Source organism: Choloepus didactylus, chromosome 5 (genome assembly GCF_015220235.1).
Source record: "Choloepus didactylus isolate mChoDid1 chromosome 5, mChoDid1.pri, whole genome shotgun sequence".
NCBI classification, from domain to species: Eukaryota; Metazoa; Chordata; class Mammalia; order Pilosa; family Megalonychidae; genus Choloepus; species Choloepus didactylus.
The window spans coordinates 107231283-107257233 of record NC_051311.1 but is presented as its reverse complement, the minus strand read 5'-3'; the positions used below and the strand labels follow the sequence as shown (position 1 = coordinate 107257233).

The window sequence follows — 25951 nt, the reverse complement described above, 5'->3', positions numbered from 1 at the left end:
ATTGTGAAGGTCCTTGAGTATATCACCAAGGAATTTATCTGTGGCCAAAAAAGCAGCAATAGCACATTAAAAGTTTTTAAATAGTAATTTACCATGGCTATATTCTCCAAGTTATCATATTGGTAACACTTCCTTGTTCATTATCTATTTTTGGTGACTATTCTCTCAGCAACTGGATTTTAACATTTCTTATATATTCATGAAAGGAGTATTGAAATCTGACTCTTGAAAATGTCAGTGGGGTAAAAAGAAGAAAAGTCAGAGACTAGACTAGACTAGAGAGAAGCTTGGCACTATGCCAGGTGATAGCAATGATACAGCAATAAAATACAGTTCTGGTACTCAAGGGACTTATATTCTGACACAGAGATGAAATGATTGGTGGAAATTCTTACACTAGAGTAAATAAGTTAAAAGAAATACAAAGGGCTACAGCTCTAGAATATTGCAAAACACCTTTTTAAAAAATCAGCTCCAACAGTTATGTAAATTATAATAGTATTTTTCAAAAGTGCTTATGCACAACTTTTGAAGACTAAGGAAGAGTATATTTCTATCATAATGAGTATAACAGCTTCTGTACAACACAATTATTTACATAGAACAGTGGAGGGTCCACCTAAAACTTTGTTAATGTGGTCACCATGAATTCTCCTTGGGGAATATGCAACTCAGAATTTGCTTCTTTATGTTCCCTGCCTGTGGCTTTCTATAACTGAAGTTCTTGATTAGAGAAATTTAAATAATATTCTTTCTCTTTTAGTAAGAAAGAATTACTTTCAATTCTCTTCTCTCAATCCCACTATTCCCACTAGAAAATTTATCCAAAGTTCCAGATAACACAAACACTTATATATACAACTAAAGCTTGTATTAAGAACGGGCTGAGTTAAAAGTGTGTGCATGATTCTCTTATTTGTACTATTAAATGTACTTATTTTTCCCATTCATTCACACAAAAAGGTTGACATTCAGCTTCATTTACAAGTCCAGGCACTAGAAATAAAACTTCTAACAATGGTCTTATTCAAAATTGCTACAACAGAATCATAAGGAGTCATTTGCCTAATTTGTTTTCTTTTTAGTTGATATGCATGATGAACTAGATTCTAGGAGTCACAGAAATTTAGGGTTTTAACAGTGCCTTAGAACACCCCTAATGGAGGGATGGCCAATGCAGTATTCCCCACTCTCTCCACACTGGGCAGATGCTGCTAATAGATCACAGTGTTTCTTTCCACTGAGCCTGGGTCTTGCTCACATGATGCTCCAGGCACAGCTACCTTGGAAGATAAACATTAATTGTGTATGAGCCTTCTCCTAGTATATAAAATGTATCCTGCAATTCAAGGCACTTTGGAAACCTACAATCTATTTAGAGCTACCAGAGTACCTATTAGTTAGCAAAGTGCTTCTTAGTACCCTGAAACATATCTTAATAGTTTAAAAGCATTACTGCAGATTACAAAATTGACTAAATGTATGGACAGTTTTTGCCTGTGCCATGCATTTGGTTCTCCTGCCCACCCCTTTCCTATGCCTGTGCACTTGATGCTTTTCCTATACTTACCTGTGAGTCACTCCTCCATCTTCTGGGGGGTGGGCAACCACAACTTCCCACCCTAAATTATAGCCATCCTGAAGGATCCAACCTTGGCCTTCTGCTGTTCTCTCTATACTATACAGGGTCACTTTCATCCATATCCACGGCTTCATGTACCTGGTGCCCTTGTTTAGTTTTCCAGCCCAAACTTCTCCAGCTCCAGACCCATGATCCCAGTTGGATTTTCTACATGCATGTCTTTCTATTACCACAAATTCAACTTGTTCAAAACTAAACATTTCAACCTCCTCACCAAAATTTTCTTGTCACTCCTGCTGTATTCCTTCTTTCTCTTAATAGCAACACTATCATCCAATCACCCAAGCTGGAAATCTTGGGGCCTCCTTTATCTCCTCCATTTCACTCTATACTTCTAAATGTTCACCTGGGTTGCAAATTCTAACTCCAAAACACCATTCAATTCTGTCTTCTCCTCCCAATTTCCAGTGCCACCTAGTGTTTATCAATGCTAACTTTAATGGCTGGCAGTCTTCTCTTTTTTAAAAAAAATTCAGTTTTATTGAGATACATTCACATACCATACAGTCATCCACAGTTTACAAACAATTGTTCACAGTACCATCATACAGTTGTGCATTCATCACCAGAATCAATTTCTAAACACTTTCAGTGCTCCAAAAAAAGATAAAAATAAGAATAAAAGTATAAACGAATACCCAAAAAATTCCATCCTCCCATCCCACCCTATTTTTCATTTAATTTTTGTCCCCATTTTTCTATTCATCTGTCCATACATTGGGTAAAGGGAGTAGGAGCCACACAGTTTTCATAATCACGAAGTCACACCATGTAAGCTACATAGTTACACAATTGTCTTCAAAAATCAAGGTTACTAGGTTGCAATTCAACAGTTTCAGGTATTTCCTTCTAGCTATTCCAATACACTAAAGACTAAAGAGGGACATCTATATAGTGCATAAGAATATCCTCCAGACTCCATTTGAAGTCTCTCAGTTACTGAAACTTTATTCTGTTTCATTTTGCTTCCAGCTTTTTGTCGAGAAAATTTTCTCAATCCCACAATGCCGGGTCCAGGCTCATTCCCAGGAATCATGTCCCGCGGGCTGGCAATCTTCCCTTAACTGTTCTTCCTGCCTGAATCTCCCCTCTCCAAACCTTCCACCCACAATAGTGCCAAAAAGGTATGCTTCCTTACAGATCCCCCACCCCTGATTAAACATGTCTTCACATTCCTTTAGAATAAAGCGAATGTCTCTATGCTACTTTTAGAATAAACTCCAAAGTCCTACATGGAGATACCAAAGTTCTCCACAAATAAGGACTAAGTGTCTTTCTTATCACAGTGTCGAGATGGAAAGCCCAGGCTCCAGAGTCAGGCTGCCCAGGTTTGTGACATTGAGCAGGGCCTCTAAACGTGCTAGTGTGGCTGAGGGGGCCCCTCTTGAGGCATCTGGCTGAGAAGTGAGTGGGAGTGGAAGTGTGGCCCATGCACAGGGCTGCCATGGGCTCAGAGGAAGGGGCCCCCTGTTCTATTTCACATAAAGGCAATATAAGGGATCAGTTTCTTTATCCATAAAGTAGGGCTACTACTAGGATTACCTCATGGGTTGTTAGAACAGTGCCAGGCACATAAGTGATCAATAAGTGTCAGCTGTGAATCCCTCACTGATTTTTCCTGCTCCTTATAATTTAAATAGATGGTAGTATTTATTTACTATTTCTTGTATATAATCTGTGCTTTTTTACCTTCATGCCTTTCATTGCTCATTCTGCTTCATCTCCTGAAAATTTCCTCCCCTAGCAATTCCAATCTTTGCCTATTGATATCCTTCTCATTCTTCAAGACCAGCAGAGATGCTATTATTGCCTCCAATAAGCCTTACTTATGAGTTCTCTGGACTTTAACTCAACTCTGGTACTATGGACCTCACTGTGGAACTTGTCTCTAGTTTATTTTCTATCTATACAGTACCTATACTTATCTGAAGGCCTTATCTTCCTTTAAGTTTCTTAAGAGCAGGCACTCTGTAGGGTTTTTCTTCTTATGTTCTCACAGTGGCTATAGGATTACAGTGACATAATGGGCTTAGAATAGAAGCATTTATTGAGCACCTATTATGAACCAGGTGTTATATAAAGTGCTTTACATACAGTATTTAAATTACTTCTTACACAACTTTTGTAGTAGGATTATTTCCCTTTTATACAGGAAAACTGAGATTTAGGTTGTTTAAGTAATTGCATAGTGCTAAACAGCTAAAAAGTGTTGCGGCAGACTCCCCACTACGTGGGACCTTACTCCCAGGGTTGTAAATCTCCCTGGCAATGCAGAATATGACTCCCGGGGATGAATCTGGACCCGGCATCGTGGGACTGAGAGTATCTTCTTGACCAAAAGGGGGATGCAAAATGAGACGAAATAGTTTCAGTGGCTGAGAGATTTCAAATGGAGTCGAGAGGTCACTCTGGTGGATATTCTTATGCACTATATAGATAATACGTCTTAGGTTTTAATGTATTGGAATAGCTAGAAGTAAATACCTGAAACTACCAAACTCCAACCCAGCAGTCTGGACTCCTGAAGACAGTTATATAATAATGTAGATTACAAGGGGTGACAGTGTGATTGTGAAGACCTTGTGGATCACACCCCCTTTATCTATTGTATGGATGTGTAGAAAAATGGGGATAAAAACGAAAGGACAAATGGGGTGGGATGGGGGGGATGATTTGGGTGTTCTTTTTTCACTTTTATTTTTTATTCTTGTTCTGGTTCTTTCTGATGTAAGGAAAATGTTCAGAGATAGATTGTGGTGATCAACGCATAACTATGTTATCATACTGTGGACAGTGGATTGTATATCATGGATGATTGTATGGTGTGTGAATGTATTTCAATAGAACTGAATTTAATTAAAAAAAAAAAAGTGTTGTGGTAGAGATTTGAACCCAGATCTTGCTAGTTCACTGATGGAGCTCTTCCTAGTGATGTTGTATCTCGCCTGGTGCCTTCCCCTGCCCAACAGCTATCATTTATTGATCACATCTTATATTCTGGGAGATTTTCCAAAATTGTGCCTAAATTTCCTTGCAAAGTGATTATAGTTATCTCCATTTTGTAGACGAGGAAATCAAGGCTCGGAGAGGTTAAATAATTTATCCTTGATCTCAGTTAGTTAATGACAAAGGCAACTTTTAAACCTGACTCCAGAACTGACACACACACACACAAGAAGCAGTGCTTTGAGAAATATGTTGTCTTCACTGTTATTATTATTACTCACAGGGTATCATTTGTGCAGTTCTATTTCATTTAGAAACTCTTTTGATAGGAAATATCACTAGATACCCTTATAGAAGAAATATTCTGATATTATGTTTTGGTCAATTTTTGTCTCTATATACTGACTATTTAATCCTAATTATTATAACTAATTTGGCAAAAAATGCTGGTTCTCCCAAAAATTTGATGGATTTTTACATAAAAATGATTTAATATGAAAATCATAAAAAGATAAAATCATTAGGATATTTCTTGTTATTTAATTTTAGCTATTTCAATTGCTCTTTACTTGGAACACTGTAAGTGGGTTTTCCATTTGTGTTCACACAAATGGTTGGTATAAACAATTGCTTATATAAAAGTAGGTCAGGGATAGATTGAGGAATCCATATTTATTACTTGTCATTATTAACTTCACCAGACCAAGTTTCACCTGGTACTTCCATAGCATTCAAATTATTTGAAGGTCAGGATAAAATACTACACCTAGGGGCAAGATGGCAGACTGGTGAGCTGTAAGTTTTAGTTACTCCTCCAGGAAACTAGGTAAAAAGCCAGGAACTGCGTGGACTGGACACCACAGAGCAATCTGTCTTTGGGCATACTTCATACAACACTCATGAAAACGTGGAACTGCTGAGATCAGCGAAATCTGTAAGTTTTTGCGGCCAGGGGACCCGCGCCCCTCCCTGCCAGGCTCAGTCCCAGGGGAGGAGGGGCTGTCAGCTCCGGGAAGGAGAAGGGAGATCTGCAGTGGCTGCTCTTATCGGAAACTCATTCTACTGATTCAAACTCCAACCATAGATAGACTGAGACCAGACACCAGAGACTCTGAGAGCAGCCAGCCCACCAGAGAGGAGACAGGCATAGAAAAAAAACAACTCGAAAAACTCCAAAATAAAAGCAGAGGATTTTTGGAGTTCTGGTGAACACAGAAAGGGGAAGGGCGGAGCTCAGGCCTTGAGGCGCATATGCAAATCCCGAAGCAAAGCTGATCTCTCTGCCCTGTGGACCTTTCCTTAATGGCCCTGGTTGCTTTGTCTATTAGCATTTCAATAACCCATTAGATCTCTGAGGAGGGCCGTTTTTTTTTTTTTTTTTTTTTTTTAAATCCTTTTTTCTTTTTCTAAAACAATTACTCTAAGAAGCCCAATACAGAAAGCTTCAAAGAATTGCAATTTGGGCACGTCAAGTCAAGAGCAGAACTAAGAGAGCTCTGAGACAAAAGGCAATAATCCAGTGGCTGAGAAAATTCACTAAACAACACAACTTCCCAAGAAAAGGGGGGTGTCTGCTCACAGCCACCATCCTGGTGGACAGGAAACACTCCTGCCCATCACCAGCCCCATAGCCCAGAGCTGCCCCAGACAACCCAGTGTGACGGAAGTGCTTCAAATAACAGGCACACACCACAAAACTGGGCGTGGACATTAGCCTTCCCTGCAACCTCAGCTGAATGTCCCAGAGCTGGGAAGGTGGAGCAGTGTGAATTAACAAAGCCCCATTCAGCCATCATTTCAGCAGACTGGGAGCCTCCCTACACAGCCCAGCAGCCCAGAACTGCCCTGGGAGGACGGCACTCACCTGTGACATAGCACAGTCATCCCTCAACAGAGGACCCGGGGTGCACAGCCTGGAAGAGGGGCCCACTTGCAAGTCTCAGGAGCCATACGCCAATACCAAAGACTTGTGGGTCAGTGGCAGAGACAAACTGTGGCAGGACTGAACTGAAGGACTAGACTATTGCAGCAGCTTTAAAACTCTAGGATCATCAGGGAGATTTGATTGTTAGGGCCACCCCCCCTCCCCGACTGCCCAGAAACACGCCCCACATACAGGGCAGGCAACACCAACTACACACGCAAGCTTGGTATACCAATTGGGCCCCACAAGACTCACTCCCCCACTCACCAAAAAGGCTAGGCAGGGGAGAACTGGCTTGTGGAGAACAGGTGGCTCGTGGACGCCACCTGCTGGTTAGTTAGAGAAAGTATACTCCACGAAGCTGTAAATCTGATAAATTAGAGATAAGGACTTCAATAGGTCTACAAACCCTAAAAGAACCCTATCAAGTTCAGCAAATGCCACGAGGCCAAAAACAACAGAAAATTATAAAGCATATGAAAAAACCAGAAGATATAGATAACCCAAGCCCAAGCACCCAAATCAAAAGACCAGAAGACACACAGCACCTAGAGCAGCTACTCAAAGAACTAAAGATGAACAATGAGACCATAGTACGGGATATGAAGGAAATCAAGAAGACCCTAGAAGAGCATAAAGAAGACATTGCAAGACTAAATAAAAAAATGGATGATCTTATGGAAATTAAAGAAACTGTTGACCAAATTAAAAAGATTCTGGACACTCATAGTACAAGACTAGAGGAAGTTGAACAACGAATCAGTGACCTGGAAGATGACAGAATGGAAAATGAAAGCATAAAAGAAAGAATGGGGAAAAAAATTGAAAAACTCGAAATGGACCTCAGGGATATGATAGATAATATGAAACGTCCGAATATAAACTCATTGGTGTCCCAGAAGGGGAAGAAAAGGGTAAAGGTCTAGGAAGAGTATTCAAAGAAATTGTTGGGGAAAACTTCCCAAATCTTCTAAACAACATAAATACACAAATCATAAATGCTCAGCGAACTCCAAATAGAATAAATCCAAAAAAACCCACTCCGAGACATATACTGATCACACTGTCAAACATAGAAGAGAAGGAGCAAGTTCTGAAAGCAGCAAGAGAAAAGCAATTCACCACATACAAAGGAAACAGCATAAGACTAAGTAGTGACTACTCAGCAGCCACCATGGAGGCGAGAAGGCAGTGGCACGATATATTTAAAATTCTGAGTGAGAGGAATTTCCAGCCAAGAATACTTTATCCAGCAAAGCTCTCCTTCAAATTTGAGGGAGAGCTTAAATTTTTCACAGACAAAGAAATGCTGAGAGAATTTGCTAACAAGAGACCTGCCCTACTGGAGATACTAAAGGGAGCCCTACAGACAGAGAAACAAAGACAGGACAGAGAGACTTGGAGAAAGGTTCAGTACTAAAGAGATTCGGTTTGGGTACAATAAAGGATATTAATAGAGAGAGGGAAAAATATGGCAAACATAAACCAAAGGATAAGATGGCCGATTCAAAAAATGCCTTCACGGTTTTAACGTTGAATGTAAATGGATTAAACTCCCCAATTAAAAGATATAGATTCGCAGAATGGATAAAAAAAATGAACCATCAATATGTTGCATACAAGAGACTCATCTTAGACACAGGGACACAAAGAAACTGAAAGTGAAAGGATGGAAAAAAATATTTCATGCAAGCTACAGCCAAAAGAAAGCAGGTGTAGCAATATTAATCTCAGATAAAATAGACTTCAAATGCAGGGATGTTTTGAGAGACAAAGAAGGCCACTACATACTAATAAAAGGGGCAATTCAGCAAGAAGAAATAACAATCGTAAATGTCTATGCGCCCAATCAAGGTGCCACAAAATACATGAGAGAAACACTGGCAAAACTAAAGGAAGCAATTGATGTTTCCACAATAATTGTGGGAGACTTCAACACACCACTCTCTCCTATAGATAGATCAACCAGACAGAAGACCAATAAGGAAATTGAAAACCTAAACAATCTGATAAATGAATTAGATTTAACAGACATATACAGGACATTACATCCCAAATCACCAGGATACACATACTTTTCTAGTGCTCACGGAACTTTCTCCAGAATAGATCATATGCTGGGACATAAAACAAGCCTCAATAAATTTAAAAAGATTGAAATTATTCAAAGCACATTCTCTGACCACAATGGAATACAATTAGAAGTCAATAACCATCAGAGACTTAGAAAATTCACAAATACCTGGAGGTTAAACAACACACTCCTAAACAATCAGTGGGTTAAAGAAGAAATAGCAAGAGAAATTGCTAAATATATAGAGACGAATGAAAATGAGAACACAACATACCAAAACCTATGGGATGCAGCAAAAGCAGTGCTAAGGGGGAAATTTATAGCACTAAACGCATATATTAAAAAGGAAGAAAGAGCCAAAATCAAAGAACTAATGGATCAACTGAAGAAGCTAGAAAATGAACAGCAAACCAATCCTAAACCAAGTAGAAGAAAAGAAATAACAAGGATTAAAGCAGAAATAAATGACATAGAGAACAAAAAAACAATAGAGAGGATAAATATCACCAAAAGTTGGTTCTTTGAGAAGATCAACAAGATTGACAAGCCCCTAGCTAGACTGACAAAATCAAAAAGAGAGAAGACCCATATAAACAAAATAATGAATGAAAAAGGTGACATAACTGCAGATCCTGAAGAAATTAAAAAAATTATAAGAGGATATTATGAACAACTGTATGGCAACAAACTGGATAATGTAGAAGAAATGGACAATTTCCTGGAAACATATGAACAACCTAGACTGACCAGAGAAGAAATAGAAGACCTCAACCAACCCATCACAAGCAAAGAGATCCAATCAGTCATCAAAAATCTTCCCACAAATAAATGCCCAGGGCCAGATGGCTTCACAGGGGAATTCTACCAAACTTTCCAGAAAGAACTGACACCAATCTTACTCAAACTCTTTCAAAACATTGAAAAAAATGGAACACTACCTAACTCATTTTATGAAGCTAACGTCAACCTAATACCAAAACCAGGCAAAGATGCTACAAAAAAGGAAAACTACCGGCCAATCTCCCTAATGAATATAGATGCAAAAATCCTCAACAAAATACTTGCAAATCGAATCCAAAGACACATTAAAAAAATCATACACCATGACCAAGTGGGGTTCATTCCAGGCATGCAAGGATGGTTCAACATAAGAAAAACAATCAATGTATTACAACACATTAAAAACTCGAAAGGGAAAAATCAATTGATCATCTCAATAGATGCTGAAAAAGCATTTGACAAAATCCAACATCCCTTTTTGATAAAAACACTTCAAAAGGTAGGAATTGAAGGAAACTTCCTCAACATGATAAAGAGCATATATGAAAAACCCACAGCCAGCATAGTACTCAATGGTGAGAGACTGAAAGCCTTCCCTCTAAGATCAGGAACAAGACAAGGATGCCCGCTGTCACCACTGTTATTCAACATTGTGCTGGAAGTGCTAGCCAGGGCAATCCGGCAAGACAAAGAAATAAAAGGCATCCAAATTGGAAAAGAAGAAGTAAAACTGTCATTGTTTGCAGATGATATGATCTTATATCTAGAAAACCCTGAGAAATCAACGATGCACCTACTAGAGCTAATAAACAAATTTAGCAAAGTAGCGGGATACAAGATTAATGCACATAAGTCAGTAATGTTTCTATATGCTAGAAATGAACAAACTGAAGAGACACTCAAGAAAAAGATACCATTTTCAATAGCAACTAAAAAAAATCAAGTACCTAGGAATAAACTTAACCAAAGATGTAAAAGACCTATACAAAGAAAACTACATAACTCTACTAAAAGAAATAGAAGGGGACCTTAAAAGATGGAAAAATATTCCATGTTCATGGATAGGAAGTCTAAATGTCATTAAGATGTCAATTCTACCCAAACTCATCTACAGATTCAATGCAATCCCAATCAAAATTCCAACAACCTACTTTGCAGACTTGGAAAAGCTAGTTATCAAATTTATTTGGAAAGGGAAGATGCCTCGAATTGCTAAAGACACTCTAAAAAAGAAAAACGAAGTGGGAGGACTTACACTCCCTGACTTTGAAGCTTATTATAAAGCCACAGTTGCCAAAACAGCATGGTACTGGCACAAAGATAGACATATAGATCAATGGAATCGAATTGAGAATTCAGAGATAGACCCTCAGATCTATGGCCGACTGATCTTTGATAAGGCCCCCAAAGTCACCGAACTGAGCCATAATGGTCTTTTCAACAAATGGGGCTGGGAGAGTTGGATATCCATATCCAAAAGAATGAAAGAGGACCCCTACCTCACCCCCTGCACAAAAATTAACTCAAAATGGACCAAAGATCTCAATATAAAAGAAAGTACCATAAAACTCCTAGAAGATAATGTAGGAAAACATCTTCAAGACCTTGTATTAGGAGGCCACTTCCTAGACTTTACACCCAAAGCACAAGCAACAAAAGAGAAAATAGATAAATGGGAACTCCTCAAGCTTAGAAGTTTCTGCACCTCAAAGGAATTTCTCAAAAAGGTAAAGAGGCAGCCAACTCAATGGGAAAAAATTTTTGGAAACCATGTATCTGACAAAAGACTGATATCTTGCATATATAAAGAAATCCTACAACTCAATGACAATAGTACAGTCGGCCCAATTATAAAATGGGCAAAAGATATGAAAAGACAGTTCTCTGAAGATGAAATACAAATGGCCAAGAAACACATGAAAAAATGTTCAGCTTCACTAGCTATTAGAGAGATGCAAATTAAGACCACAATGAGATACCATCTAACACCGGTTAGAATGGCTGCCATTAAACAAACAGGAAACTACAAATGCTGGAGGGGATGTGGAGAAATTGGAACTCTTATTCATTGTTGGTGGGACTGTATAATGGTTCAGCCACTCTGGAAGTCAGTCTGGCGGTTTCTTAGAAAACTAGATATAGAGCTACCATTCGATCCAGCGATTGCACTTCTCGGTATATACCCGGAAGATCGGAAAGCAGTGACACGAACAGATATCTGCACACCAATGTTCATAGCAGCATTATTCACAATTGCCAAGAGATGGAAACAACCCAAATGTCCTTCAACAGATGAGTAGATAAATAAAATGTGGTATATACACACGATGGAATACTACGTGGCAGTAAGAAGGAACGATCTGGTGAAACATATGACAACATGGATGAACCTTGAAGACATAATGCTGAGCGAAATAAGCCAGGCACAAAAAGAGAAATATTATATGCTACCACTAATGTGAACTTTGAAAAATGTAAAACAAATGGTTTATAATGTAGAATGTAGGGGAACTAGCAATAGAGAGCAATTAAGGAAGGGGGAACAATAATCCAAGAAGAACAGATAAGCTATTTAACGTTCTGGGGATGCCCAGAAATGACTATGGTCTGTTAATTTCTGATGGATGTAGTAGGAACAAGTTCACTGAAATGTTGCTATATTATGTAACTTTCTTGGGGTAAAGTAGGAACATGTTGGAAGTTAAGCAGTTACCTTAGGTTAGTTGTCTTTTTCTTACTCCCTTGTTATGGTCTCTTTGAAATGTTCTTTTATTGTATGTTTGTTTTCTTTTTAACTTTTTTTTTCATACAGTTGATTTAAAAAAGAAGGGAAAGTTAAAAAAAAAAAGAAAAGAAAGAAAAAAGACAAACAAGGGAAAAAAAAAAAAAAAGATGTAGTGCCCCCTTGAGGAGCCTGTGGAGAATGCAGGGGTATTTGCCTACCCCACCTCCATGGTTGCTAACATGACCACAGACATAGGGGACTGGTGGTTTGATGGGTTGAGCCCTCTACCATAAGTTTTACCCTTGGGAAGACGGTTGCTGCAAAGGAGAGGCTAGGCCTCCCTGTATTTGTGCCTAAGAGTCTCCTCCTGAATGCCTCTTTGTTGCTCAGATGTGGCCCTCTCTCTCTGGCTAAGCCAACTTGAAAGGTGAAATCACTGCCCTCCCCCCTACGTGGGATCAGACACCCAGGGAAGTGAATCTCCCTGGCAACGTGGAATATGACTCCCGGGGAGGAATGTAGACCCGGCATCGTGGGATGGAGAACATCTTCTTGACCAAAAGGGGGATGTGAAAGGAAATGAAATAAGCTTCAGTGGCAGAGAGATTCCAAAACGAGCCAAGAGATCACTCTGGTGGGCACTCTTACGCACACTTTAGACAACCTTTTTTAGGTTCTAAAGAATTGGGGTAGCTGGTGGTGGATACCTGAAACTATTAAACTACAACCCAGAACCCATGAATCTCGAAGACAGTTGTATAAAAATGTAGCTTATGAGGGGTGACAATGGGATTGGGAAAGCCATAAGGACCAAACTCCACTTTGTCTAGTTTATGGATGGATGTGTAGAAAAGTAGGGGAAGGAAACAAACAGACAAAGGTACCCAGTGTTCTTTTTTACTTCAATTGCTCTTTTTCACTCTAATTATTATTCTTGTTATTTTTGTGTGTGTGCTAATGAAGGTGTCAGGGATTGATTTAGGTGATGAATGTACAACTATGTAATGGTACTGTAAACAATCGAAAGTACAATTTGTTTTGTATGACTGCGTGGTATGTGAATATATCTCAATAAAATGATGATTTAAAAAAAAAAAAAATACTACACCTAGAGAAATAAGTAGGCACTGACATGAATTCCAAAATAAATTTTGAACTAAATGCCATGCATAAAGAGAAGCAAATAAAAGGGAAGGTGCAGGATCAGAATTAACATTTTATTTTAAAAGAATATAAGGATATAATTTTGAAAAGGGAAAAATTTAGGGGTGGGGGAGTTGATTTTACTGGAAATTAGTCTGGCTTATTTAAGAGAAAACAGCACAGCCAGGTCCTTCCAGAATTCCTGACTCACAGAAATAATAAAAAATACAGAAATAGTAGCTGAAATATAGGGAAAATTTGAGAAAAAATATGAAAAGTGAGAGATTAAAAAAAAAACATTTAAAAAAAAAAAAGCATTAGACTTTCTCACTTGGGTTGTTGCTGATGTTCTCATAAACATTGAGTACTGGCAGTTTGGTATGCTGAGCCCCCTGTCTTGGGGCTTGCCCTCAAGAGGCTTGTTGCTGCAAAGGAGGCTAAACTTGCTTATAACTGTGCCTAAGAGACTCCTGCAGAGTGCCTCTTTGTTGCTTAGATGTGGCCCTCTCTCTTTCTAGCTAAGCCAACTCCACAGATGAACTCACTGCCCTCCCCCCTACATGGGACCTGACTCCCAGGGGTGTGAATATCCATGGCAATGCAGGATATGACTCCCAGGAATGAACCTGGACCTGGCATCATGGGATTGAGAACATCTTCTTGACCAAAAGGGAGAAGCAGAATGAAATGAAATAAAGTTTCAATGGCTAAGAGATTTCAAATGGAGTCAAGAGGTCACTCTGGTGGGCATTCTTATGCACTATATAGGTATCCCTTTCTAGGTTTTTAGTGACTTGGAATAGCTAGAAGTAAATACCTGAAACTATCAAACTCCAACCCAATGACCTTGACTCTTGAAGATGATTGTGTAACTATGTAGTTTGTAAGGGATGACAGTGTTGATGGTGAAAAACTTTTGGATCACACTCCCTGTACCCAGTATATGAAAGAATGAGTAGAAAAAGGGGGACAGGGACTAAATGAAGATTGTTGTGGGATGGGGGGGATGATTTGGGTGTTCTTTTTTACTTCTGTTTTTTATTCTTATTTTTTTTCTTTCTGGTGTAAAGAAAATGTTCAAAAATGGATTGGGGTGATAAAGGCACAACTATATGATGATACTGTGCACAGTTAATGGTACACAATGGATGATTGTATGGTATGTGAATATATCTCAATAAAATTGAATTAAAAAAAAACAGCACTTAAATATCATACATGTATGCAGCAACTACCAAGGTAATTAAAAGATAATTAAAAGATAATTAAAATATAGATATTATTTAAAGTTACATGAGTATCATTATTCCATTTTGCCAATGGTCGCTATTTGGAAAAATTCCTATTGGTTTTGAGAACAAAATATGCAAGTGAAAATAGAAAAAATTAATAAAAACAAAAATCTTCCCAAGCAAAAAAATAACTCCAAAAGAGTATCCCTCATTATGAAAATACTATTTTTTAGAGCTCCCAGAGTTCTGAATAGAGCTAGAGACACTTGCAATGCATTATAAATGTGTAATTACCATTTAAATGGAGGGAGAAAAGCTGGTGAGTGAAATGAAGAAAAGCATTTTTTTTTTTACAGCCAACCAGAAGCTGGCATTGCAGACAATGATCATCTAATCTACAGTCAAGTTAACAAAGCTATTGCCATTCTGCCACTCACCCTTACCATAAACTGGTGTTCTCTCCTGTACCAGCAGGACAGAACAGGTTAAGTCTTTCTCCTTGATTTTTAGTTGCAATTTGCTCATTAGCCTCTGGTATGTTCAATATATAATTTAACAGCATATATTTAACAAAAGACAGTTAAGAGACATAAAGGCTTTTCTTAATATTCTTTTTAAAAAAAATTATTTGGGTACCCAATTTATAAGCTGAAATGAAATTTTGGAGTAAATTTCTATTGGTTGAACAGTCATGAGGGTTAGGGTTATCTCATCTCACCTACAGTCCACAAAGGCTTTCCCATCCTGTAGGATGGGATTTGGCAGGGCAGCAACTTGGATATGGAAAATATTACCTTATTCCAAAAAGTCATTTAATACCTTTTTCACGAGTTTAAAAATTATTGTGTAAGAATTTAAAGCTCTGAAAAAGTATCAAATTTATTCTCATTGGATAGTTGCATAATGAAGTAAAGAGGTTGAAAGATTTATGAGGAGCCATACAAATTAAATGGAAAGACCCCTTTCCCCATCACCTGTGTCTCTCAGAAGTCTAATTTCTTCCTTGCAGTTACTGCTACATATATTCTCATGAGATTAGCTGCTGCTTCTGATATGTGTGTGGTGAAACCCATTTGGATATATCATGGTGGTAGCCACTGGTTGGATTAATTGTTGCTTCTGTCTAAAAAATATTATTTCTGAAGTAAGAATATTAATGTGAAGAACAAAAAAAATAGTAAATCATGAAAAGAAAGGGTAAATACATAATCATTCATGCATTTAAAAACAATGGGATTGAAGTAAACAATCAGGGAACTAAGATGGCGGCTAGCTGAGACAGGGCGAAAAAAACGCCTCTGTGAAAAACACTAGCTAAAAACCAGAAAGTGACCTAGAATACCGGTTACAGCGATGCACCAACTGGATGAGGGCTCCTAGCTCCAGGGGGGCCGTATACTTGATGAAACCGGGAGTCGGCATTCTGAAACGAGTGAGTAAGCTGGCTGGAAGACCCGCAGCCGCGCGGCAGGCTGGGGAAACCAGGGTTCAGCATATGGAGTCCAGCTGGCTGTTTTAAAAAAAAAAAAAGGAGCGGCTCCAGTAGCAATTGTGGGAACCACGCAGTAAAACACAGCAAGAGGGGGCTGGGCTGGCCTCTTGCTGTCTGGCCGGGAAGATAGTCCGCAGCAGATACCACTGGGTTCGGGGGAAAGGAGGGGAGAGCCGGAAGCAGAAAGAAACCCCGCGGCTTGCAGCTAGCCCCCGGAGGGCTGGATAAACTCCTGCCCGGGGCCGTCCCCACAGCCCAAAGCCCCGCCAGTTGTCCCAGAGCTGGGAAGAAGGAACTGTGTGAGGGGGAGGGGGCTGAGATGCCCTGCTCAGCCATTTTTGCTTCAGGCTGGGAGTGTGCCGCCGCACGGCCCGGCAGCCCGGGGCTTCCCTTGTGGGACGGCGTGCACTGATGACGTAGCACAGCCTTCCCTTGGCTGAGCTACTGGAGGAGCGTGGCTGGGAGTGGGGATCCGCTCGGAGAACCCAGGGACGCTACGCCAAGTCCGGTGGTTTATGGATCAGCGAGAGAGAGAGAGGCTGGGGCTGAACTGAAATGAAGGCTTAGACTTTTGCGGCGGCCTTGAATCTCCGGGTTCCTGGGGGATTTGAACATTAGAACTGCCCTTCCTCCCTGGCTACCCATACACACATCCCACATTCAGGGCGGACAGCTCCAGCAACACACCCAAACTGAGTTCTCCAACTGAACCCACAAGAATCATTTCCCCACACAAAGCGGAAAAAAGGTTGAGACTGACTCGAGGGATATAGGTGACTCACAGACACCATCTGCTGGTTAGTTAGAGAAAGTGTACATCACCAAACTGTGTTCCTGAAAAATTAGATCGATATCCCTTTTTTCTTTACAACTTGAAAGAGCCCTATCAAGCAAAACAAATACCAAGAGGCCAAAAACAACAGAAAATCTTAATGCATATGATAAAACCAGACGATATGGAGAATCCAACTCCAAACACACAAACCAAAATATCGGAAGATACAGTATACCTCGCAAATTAATCAAAGATCTACAATCAAGGAACGAAAACATGGCAAAGGATTTAAAGGACATCAAGAAGACCATGGCCCAGGATATAAGCTACATAAAGAAGACCCTAGAAGAGCATAAAGAAGACATAGCAAGAGTAAATAAAAAAATAGAAGATCTTATGGAAATAAAAGAAACTGTTGGCCAAATTAAAAAGACTCTGGATATTCACAATACAAGACTAGAGGAAGCCAAACAAATCTCAGTGTCCTAGAAGCCCACAGAACAGAAAATGAAAGAATAAAAGAAAGAATGGAGAAAAAAATAAAAAAAATAGAAATGGATCTCAGGAATACAATAGATAAAATAAAATGTCCAAACTTAAGACTCATTGGTGTCCCAGAAGGGGAAGAGAAGGGTAAAGGTCTAGAAAAAGTATTCAAAGAGATTGTTGGGGAAAACTTCCCAAACCTTCTACACAATATAAATACACAAAGCATAAATGCCCAGCAAACTCCAAATAGAATAAATCCAAATAAACCCACTCCAAGACATATTCTGATCAGACTGTCAAATACTGAAGACAAGGAGCAAGTTCTGAAAGCAGCAAGAGAAAAGCAGTTCACCACATACCAAAGAAACAACATAAGATTAAGTAGTGACTACTCAGCAGCAACCATGGAGGTGAGAATGCAGTGGCATGACATATTTAAAACTCTGAAAGAGAAAAATTTGCAACCAAGAATACTTTATCCAGCAAAACTCTCCTTCAAATTTGAGGGAGAGCTTAAATTTTTCACAGACAAACAAATGCTGAGAGACTTTGCCAATGAAAGAACTGCCCTACTTCAGATTCTGAGGGGAGCCCTGTTGGAGGAGAGACAGGGAAAGGAGAAAGAGATATAGAGAATTTTAACAGACATATGTAGTACCTTACATCCCAAATCACCAGGACACTCACTTTTCTCTAGTGATCACAGATCTTTCTCGAGAAGGGACCATAAGCTGGGACATAAAACAAGCCTCAAGAAATTAAAAAAAAAAAAACATTGAATATACTCAAAGCACATTCTCCAACCACAATGGAATACAAATAGAAGTCAATAATTTTTGAACTGTAACTCCACTAGTCACTTCCTACATGATATAAAGTACACAAACTCTAAGGACAAATCAGTGGTTTTGAACTCAATGTAAAATATGTAATTTTAGACAACTATATAAAGGTGGGGGGAATGAAGGAGTATAGGAACATAGTTTATGTGTCCTATTGAAGTGAAGGTGGTATCAAAGAAAAACAAGATTGATATGGATTTAAGAGGTTAATTTTAAGCCCCACAGTAAACACAAAGAAATTATCAGAGACTATAACCATAGAGATGAAAAGTAGAGTTTGGGTTAAGAGAAATGGGGGAAGGGGCAATGGGGAGTTAAGAAATGAGTGTAGGGTTACTGTTTGAGGTGAAGGGAAATTTCTAGTAATGGATGGTGGGAAAGAGCATTACAACATTCTAAACGTGATTAATCCCACTAATGAAAGGCTAGGGAGGGAGTGGAATCGGAAGATTTGGGCTGTATATATGTTTCCACAACTGGAAAAAAAAAAAAAAGTCAGTCTAACTAGATGACAATTGAATACTAAGGATGAACTTGGATGGGACAGGAGGATAGAGGACAGGTGGCTCAAAGGGACACAGTTGAGACATAAGGAAAAGGAAATATAGAATGTAAGCTTTTTATCATTGTTGAATCTATTGTACTTCTTAGCTGCACTTAATGGGATTGCATGAAAGAATGTTCTTGTTCATGGGAAGTGTATATGTGAATTATAGTGAATGCTCAAGGATGTGTGCAGCTAACTCTCATATGTTCAGACGATAGAGCAATAGATGATGGATGATAGGGAGGGAGGGAGGGAAAGAAATAGCAATGTGACAGCAAGTTAAAGTTGGTGGATTGAACTACCAGGGTAGGTGGGGTCAGGGTATGATGGAATTCTGTGTATGGGGCTAGTATTGTTTTTGCAACTGTTCATATAACTTTGAATTTATTTCAAAAAAAAAAAATGGGATTATGGATTACAGACTGACTACTTTATTCTAGCTTTCCCTTTGTATCTTCTTTTGGCAATTTTATTTGGTATCTTTTAAACATTTGTTACAAGTCAGTCTATTGAAATTAGGCAAGCCCTGGCCTGCAGTCAGTGACCTTTTTTAATAATTGAAACCAAGGATCCATAACCTATGGTCCACAGACCAAATCTGGCCCCCTGCATGTTTTTTGTAAATAAAGTTTTATTGGAACTCAGCCACATGCATTCATTTATTTATTGTCGATGGCTGCTTTCACACTACAACAGCAGAGTTAATTAGTTGTGACAGAGAGCCCAAGATATTTACTTTATAGAAATATAAAGAAATACATAGAAATATTTTGGCTCTTTATAGAAAAAGTTTGCCAATCCCTGATCTAAACCATTCATGTTTTAAGTGGCAATTATACTCTATGGCCACAATTTTCTACTTCCCCCTCTCTCTCCCATTAGATCTGCTTTTTTTCTGCTTCACCAAGACATCCTGTTTTTCAGTCATCTTCTTTTTCTACTAAATCTACCATCTTCTGTTTACTTTCCTTTTCCTTCTCAGTCACCATCACAATTAATTCCATTGCAAATTTATTTAACCTGAACATAAGAGGTTCTTATGTGGCACAGTCTCTGCATTGGGTCAATCCAAAGAAAAGACTGATTCATTAACAATGAAAAGACATAATGGAAAGAAATTTAAACATTTACTTAGGCTCTAAAGAAAGTGCTAAAGAGGCAGGGGGAGGAGGATGTGCTTAATCAACAGTAGAGCATCTTCAAAATCCTATATGCTCATGGTCACTACTCTCAATCTCCCAAACCAAAGACAGCTGCTGAGGTGTGCTGCCCAGATCTCTCCTTCATGAACAAAACACTCTCTCCAGCTGCCAGGTCCTCCTTGGGAATTGCTTTCAACCAATAATACCTCTGCCTTGGGGGCATCCCACATCTAATGATGGCTGTTGGGGTGGGTTTGGCCTCCTTGCCTCAATTGCGGCTGTATTCAACTTTTCCCCTCTCCAAGCCTGCTTCTCTTTCTCCCTTGCATGTTATTCTTGAGAGCATTCCCCAATAAAACTCCTGCATACAAATCTCTGTCTTAGAGCCTGCTTCCCAGGGAACCCAATGTAAGACTGCGGCTCTCTTCAAACTTTCTTCTGTTATCCCATTCTCATCACTCAAAGAAAAGCTTCCCCCAAACCCAGCCTTTCAAGTTCTTTATTTCTCCCTTCTCACATTCTTGTTTTCTGACATTTTGGGGTCAATTCCTTTTCTGTCAATAGAGTTCACTATTTTTTAATTTAAATTTACTAATTAGATATGAAGGCGAATTCATAACTAGTTCTATTATTTGTGCTAGTGTGTTTCAGTGCCTTGTTCTAAGCCTTCAAAATATTCCCTTATAGAAGAGAGTGTTGGAATATTAGGTCTAAATTTTTAAAAGTTCCATTTTATTTTTAACAGAATACCTAACAAGAAATCATTAAAAATTGTGTTTTTTACATTATGCATATAAATGTCTTTATATGATTATCATATGATCAACTGATAGTGAAATCTCTTCTATAATAACATCTTCCCCCTGCAACAGCATTTTGATTCAAAATGAAAAACACTAGTACAAAAGTGGGATGGCAAAGTGACGTTGTAAGACAGGGGGTGGCAGAAATTTTCTTATATCATTGAGTTCTCCTTTGGTGAGCCTATGTTTCTAAAAAAAAGAAAAAGAAAATGAAACAAATCAGGAAAAAATCATTGTAAGTTCATGAATTAGTTTGCATGCAGCAACTCTGAAAGTTCTAGAATGATAATCTTTTCCAGAGACCAGATGTTTAATTTTGTGAAATTTCTAGCACTGGCACAAGTTAGAATAAACAACTCATCTTTCTTCTGCTTGAAATTAAAATTAAGAAAAATAGGAAACAAAGGGAATAATGTGAGGTGACAGGGAGGGATTATCATTATCAGATATTAAAATAATTTATATATATCCTCCATAATTAAAACAATGTGGTATCTGGGAATGGTTAGCCAAACAGGCCAATAACACTGAATAGAGAGTACAGAAATACACTCCAAGGCATATGGAAGTTTAACCTATAAAAAAGGTTCCATCTCATATGACTGGTGTAATGGGCTTTTAAAATAAATTGGGTTGGGACAACTGGATAGCCATTTGGGAAAAGATAAAATTAGATCTGAATCTCATACCAAACACCATGATTAGTACCAAATGGATCATAGAGCTAAATGTTAAACACACACACACACACACACACACAAAATTTCAGATTATTTATTTAGGATAAATTCCCAAAAATGTCATTATTGGGTTAAAGAGTGAAAAAATTTTAAAGTTCTTGACGCATGTTAGCAAACTGCTTTTTAGAATTTTTTGAATTAATTTATAATCCCCATATGTAGTATATGACATACCATCTTTACTGAAGTCTAGTCAAGAAATGTGTATTCTCTTTTTAAAAATATTTAATAATTTAAGAGAATTTATAATTACTACAGTTAACAATTTAAGAGAATCTAAAGTTAATCTTAGCTTAAACTTTAGGGCTCCTCATTTGCCCCAGCTCTTTCAAGGCCCTGGGAAGGGCCCTAAATATGTGCTTATCAGAATCAAATATGTTCGTAAAATTTACAAACAAAAATTAAACTTTTTTTTTTTCCTTAAAGAGGGCCCCCTAAATTGCATAAGTTTCAGGTTCCAGAAAACCTAGACTGGCTCAACATTATAATCAGTTTGAACCATATGAGATTGTCATTTTAGTATGTCATAAAGGGGCAAATATCAGAAACTTCATATGGTTCAACTAATACATATAATTTTGTTGATTCACACAAGAGTTTTTATAAGGAAAAAAAATCTCTAATGATAGAATCACTAGGTCAAAGAGTATCCAAAAAATCAAATTTCAATAGATATTGCCAGATCGCCTTCTAAAAGTTTATATAAATGCACATTCCCTTCAATGGCCAATAAATGTGCATGTTTCCCTTACAACAGTGGTTATTAACCAGCATGACTATAGGGTAGTCCTGATTTACATACTTCTCCCAGGGTAATGATTAATAGTGCCCCCCTCTGACTCTCAGAAGGGTCCTGGTTTGAATGATATATGGTGACCCCAGTGTTACCCATCTTTTAAATGTGTATATGCTCTCTCCCCTGGAGATCATTCTGGCCCCTATGGGGCCTGTAGCCTTCTGGAGGGCACTAGCATTTCCTGTCCCTGCCTCAATATAAACCTGCATGGACTACTTCAGGAGCCACAGAATTATGGGGCATGCCCAAGGACCTCCTTTCTGTGCAGGCAGTTGAAGGAGGTCGCAATTAAAGCACGTCTGTGTGTTTAATCTTGTTGAAAGTCACACAACACTTGCAAGCACATGAAGTCAAATTCGTTACTACGCTGTAATCCAAGTAACAGCCCCCTAACTCTCATCTAACATGCCCTGGATGTTGATGAGAGAATCTTAGCTGGCATGAAGGGTTGGGCAGGATGACCTTTAAATGCCTTCAGTGCTGAGATTTGTGATTACAGGAGTAACAACTGACACTTATTGAGGACTTAGTGAGTGCCTAGGACAATTCTAAAAATTTTACCAATAAAATCTCATTTTATCCTCAGAACTACCCATGATTTAATCACTATTATTAGATAATATTAACAAATGAGGAAACTAATGTACAGAGAGGTTAACTTAGTTGTCCAATATGACATCCTAGTAAATGGAGAAGCCCAGATTTCAACTAAGGCAGTTTGACCCAGGAGCTGTTATTTCTCCATTTTCTGCAGCCTTATCTGATTACATGTTTCCAGGCTCTGAGAATGTTTACTTTTAACAGACTTGATTTCCATTTTCTTTCTTAATGATTCTGATTACATTTCTGAAAAGTTGCTTACTAGGAAGGGAAACAAAATATGGAGAAAATTCCTTCAGTATTATTTGAAACCTTACCATTGAAGAAACTTCTTTTTCTTTCTGGAAGATCTTTCTTTTCAGTTATCCATTATATACTATGAGAAGAGAAAATAAATTTATCTATTCAAATTCTTTCTCAGAAAGGTCAATGATGATTTACCTAATTTTTAAAAATGTCAAACACACAAAATGTTTATAAATAATTAAAAGATTTCTATTCTGAGATTTTAATACTCGTATTTAATATTTAGGGCTCAAGTGACTTAAGGTGGTGTTAACTTGAATGAATTTGACAAAGAGGAAATGAGGGTATGAATTTGACAAAGTGAAAAGGTCACATATTTGGTGGGTGCTCACAAGACTAGCTGTCTCCAGTGACAAAACACCTATGGATGCTGAATGAAGCCCTAATCCCAGCAAATTGTCTTCTGAATTCATTTTCTTGGAAGGTATGGACCAAGAGGTGATATTACTACTACTCCTGGAAAATAACTCTCTGGAAGAAGCATTGTGATCAAATAACACACAGTGTATGTTTTGCAGGCTCCATATTTTCCTATTCCACAAGTCAGAGGTTCACTCACACTATGTCTCCTTAAACACTCTTGTTCTAGTTTGCTAATGCTTCTGGAATGCAGAACACCAGAGATGGATCGGCTTCATTAAAGGGGGTTTATTTGGTTACATAGTTACAGTCTTAAGGCCATAAAGTGTCCAAGGTAACACATCAGCAATTGGGTACCTTCACTGGAGGATGGCCAATGGTGTCCAGAAAACCTTTGTTAGCTGGGAAGGCACGCGCTGGCGTCTGCTCCAAAGTTCTGGTTTCAAAATGGCTTTCTCCCAGGGTGTTCCTCTCTAGGCTGCAGTTCCTCAAAAATGTCACTCTTATTGCACTTGGGATATTTGTCCTCTCTCAGCTTTTCTGGAGGAGGAGTCTGCTTCCAACAGCTCTGATCAAACTGCAGTTCCTCTCTCAGCTTCTGGGCACTCTTCAGTGTCCTTCTTGGCTGTAGCTCCTCTTCAAAAGTTCACTCTCAGCTGCACTGAGTTCCCTCTGCCCATCAGCTCATTTATATGGCTCCCCTGATCAAGGCCCGCCCTGAATGGGTGGGGCCACACCTCCATGGAAATATCCAATCAGAGTCATCACCCACAGCTGGGTGGGGCACATTCCATGGAAACACTCGAAGAATTACAATCTAATCAACACTGATTACGTCTGCCCACACAAGATTACATCAAAGATAATGGTGTTTGGGGGGCACAATATATTCAAACTGGCACAACTCTTACAACTATTACTTCCAAATAAGTCACCAGGAACCTCTCAATCTGTAAGGGACAAGGGACACTCATTCAGACCCTCCTCCCTTGAGCTCTATGACACCACTCACTGTCAACTAATTGTTCATCTTCTTTTTAGTTCTCAGTTCCTTTAGAAGGATCATTAAAAACATAAATATGCAAATCAAAGAAGTCCAATGAACTCTGAAAAGAAAAAGTACAAATAGACCCACTCCAAGATACATACTAATCAGACTGTCAAATGCTGTAGAGAAGGAGAAAGTCCTGAAAGCAGCAAGAGAAAAGAAAGTCACCACATACAAGGGAAGCCACATGAGACTAAGTGCTGACTATTCTTTGGGCACCATGGGGATGCGAAAGCAATGGTATGATATATTTACACCCCCCAATCAAAAGGCACAGATTGGCAGAATGGATTTAAAAATATGATTCATTTATATACTGTTTACAAGAGACTTATCTTAGACCCAAACATACAAGTAGGTTGAAAGTGAAAGTATGGAAAAAGATATTCCATGCAAGTAGTAACCAAAAGAAAGCTTGGGTATTCATACTAATATCAGACAAAATAGATTTTAAATGCAAAGATGTCATAAGAGACATTGAAGGACACTATATATTAGTAAAGGGTAATTTACCTAGTATGGTTCCTAGATCCTAGGCTTTTCTACATTCCCTACCATTATGTCCCTGAGATCCAGTGTACCATATAAATCTGGAGGCTCCCCAAAGTTATTTTTAACGGTAATTAAAAGGGACCTTGCACCACCTTTCCCTCAGTCATATTATCCCAATCTAAAATCGTTTGTGATCCAATTAATCCTCTGAGCAGGGGTTCTGACTCCAGATAGGGTTCGAGGATCCAGGCCAGGGAAGAGGAGTGGGAAGGTCTGCCCAGGAACTGTGGATGAGGAGCAAATGGAAGCCAAGATTTGAGTGATGGGTAAGTTAGTTAGCAAGGGAAAGTTTAAAGAAGCAAGATGACAAGTGTGGACTAAGCAAGAACTGCTCCCAAGGGAGAATCAGCCAAGGTACTAGGTAAGATGAAGTGAACTAATTTGGGAAAAGTCTGCAAGGATTCCTTAAAGCAAAGATCATCTTGTGTAGAGCTGCTGGTGTAGAGGGGAGTTGGGGGAGCTGGGGAAGCTACTAATATCCCCATTATGGGTTGGATCGATATTGTAATTTTACTGATCCTAGTCTATCTACTGAATTTACAGGGTTGTGTTAGTAATGAGAATGATGATATCTGCTATCACATTTCCTACTCATGCTTCAATTTTGATACCTGGAACAAGAGAAGGAAAGACTTCCAGCTGTTATTTACTGAAAGTGTCTGGGACAGCCCATCAAATAAATTAAAACACTTGCCTCTAGGATTCCAGTAGTGAGTTTCTGGTCTTCTAGCAACATAGGTTTCAATTCTGTTCAAAATGATGGTGAATTTAGAATTAGTGATGTTTATTTTCAGAATAGTTAGGGTTATAATCTGAATTATTTTATTTCATTAGACAATATTTATGAAATACTTTATAACCATCACTTTATTAAATTCTCCTGTTGTTTATTCACCCAAAGAATTAAAATATTTAACTAAGAAAAACACAACTGAAACAGATGGAATATAAATTAAAATATCAGTAAAGAAGAGATGGTAGGTAAACAGCAGA

At 38.6% G+C, this 25951-nt stretch overlaps 1 protein-coding gene across 2 annotated transcripts in view; it reads right to left on the bottom strand.

The window, feature by feature from the left end:
* The window catches only part of PTTG1IP2 (PTTG1IP family member 2), a 76039-nt gene that overhangs the window by 2185 nt on the left and 47903 nt on the right, over window positions 1-25951 (bottom strand). Inside the window, exons 5-7 of one of the 2 annotated variants that reach the window (XR_005217135.1) lie at window positions 25653-25705; window positions 23010-23068; window positions 20657-20745 (exon numbers count right to left, since the gene is read on the bottom strand). Coding sequence is in view for 1 of the 2 variants with exons in the window: in XM_037837484.1 (XP_037693412.1) it covers window positions 23055-23068; window positions 25653-25705 (67 nt within the window). In the remaining variant the exon portion in view is untranslated. Of the gene's footprint in view, window positions 1-20486; window positions 20746-23009; window positions 23069-25652; window positions 25706-25951 lie in introns of those variants that run through there. The other variant, XM_037837484.1, reaches the window with a different exon arrangement.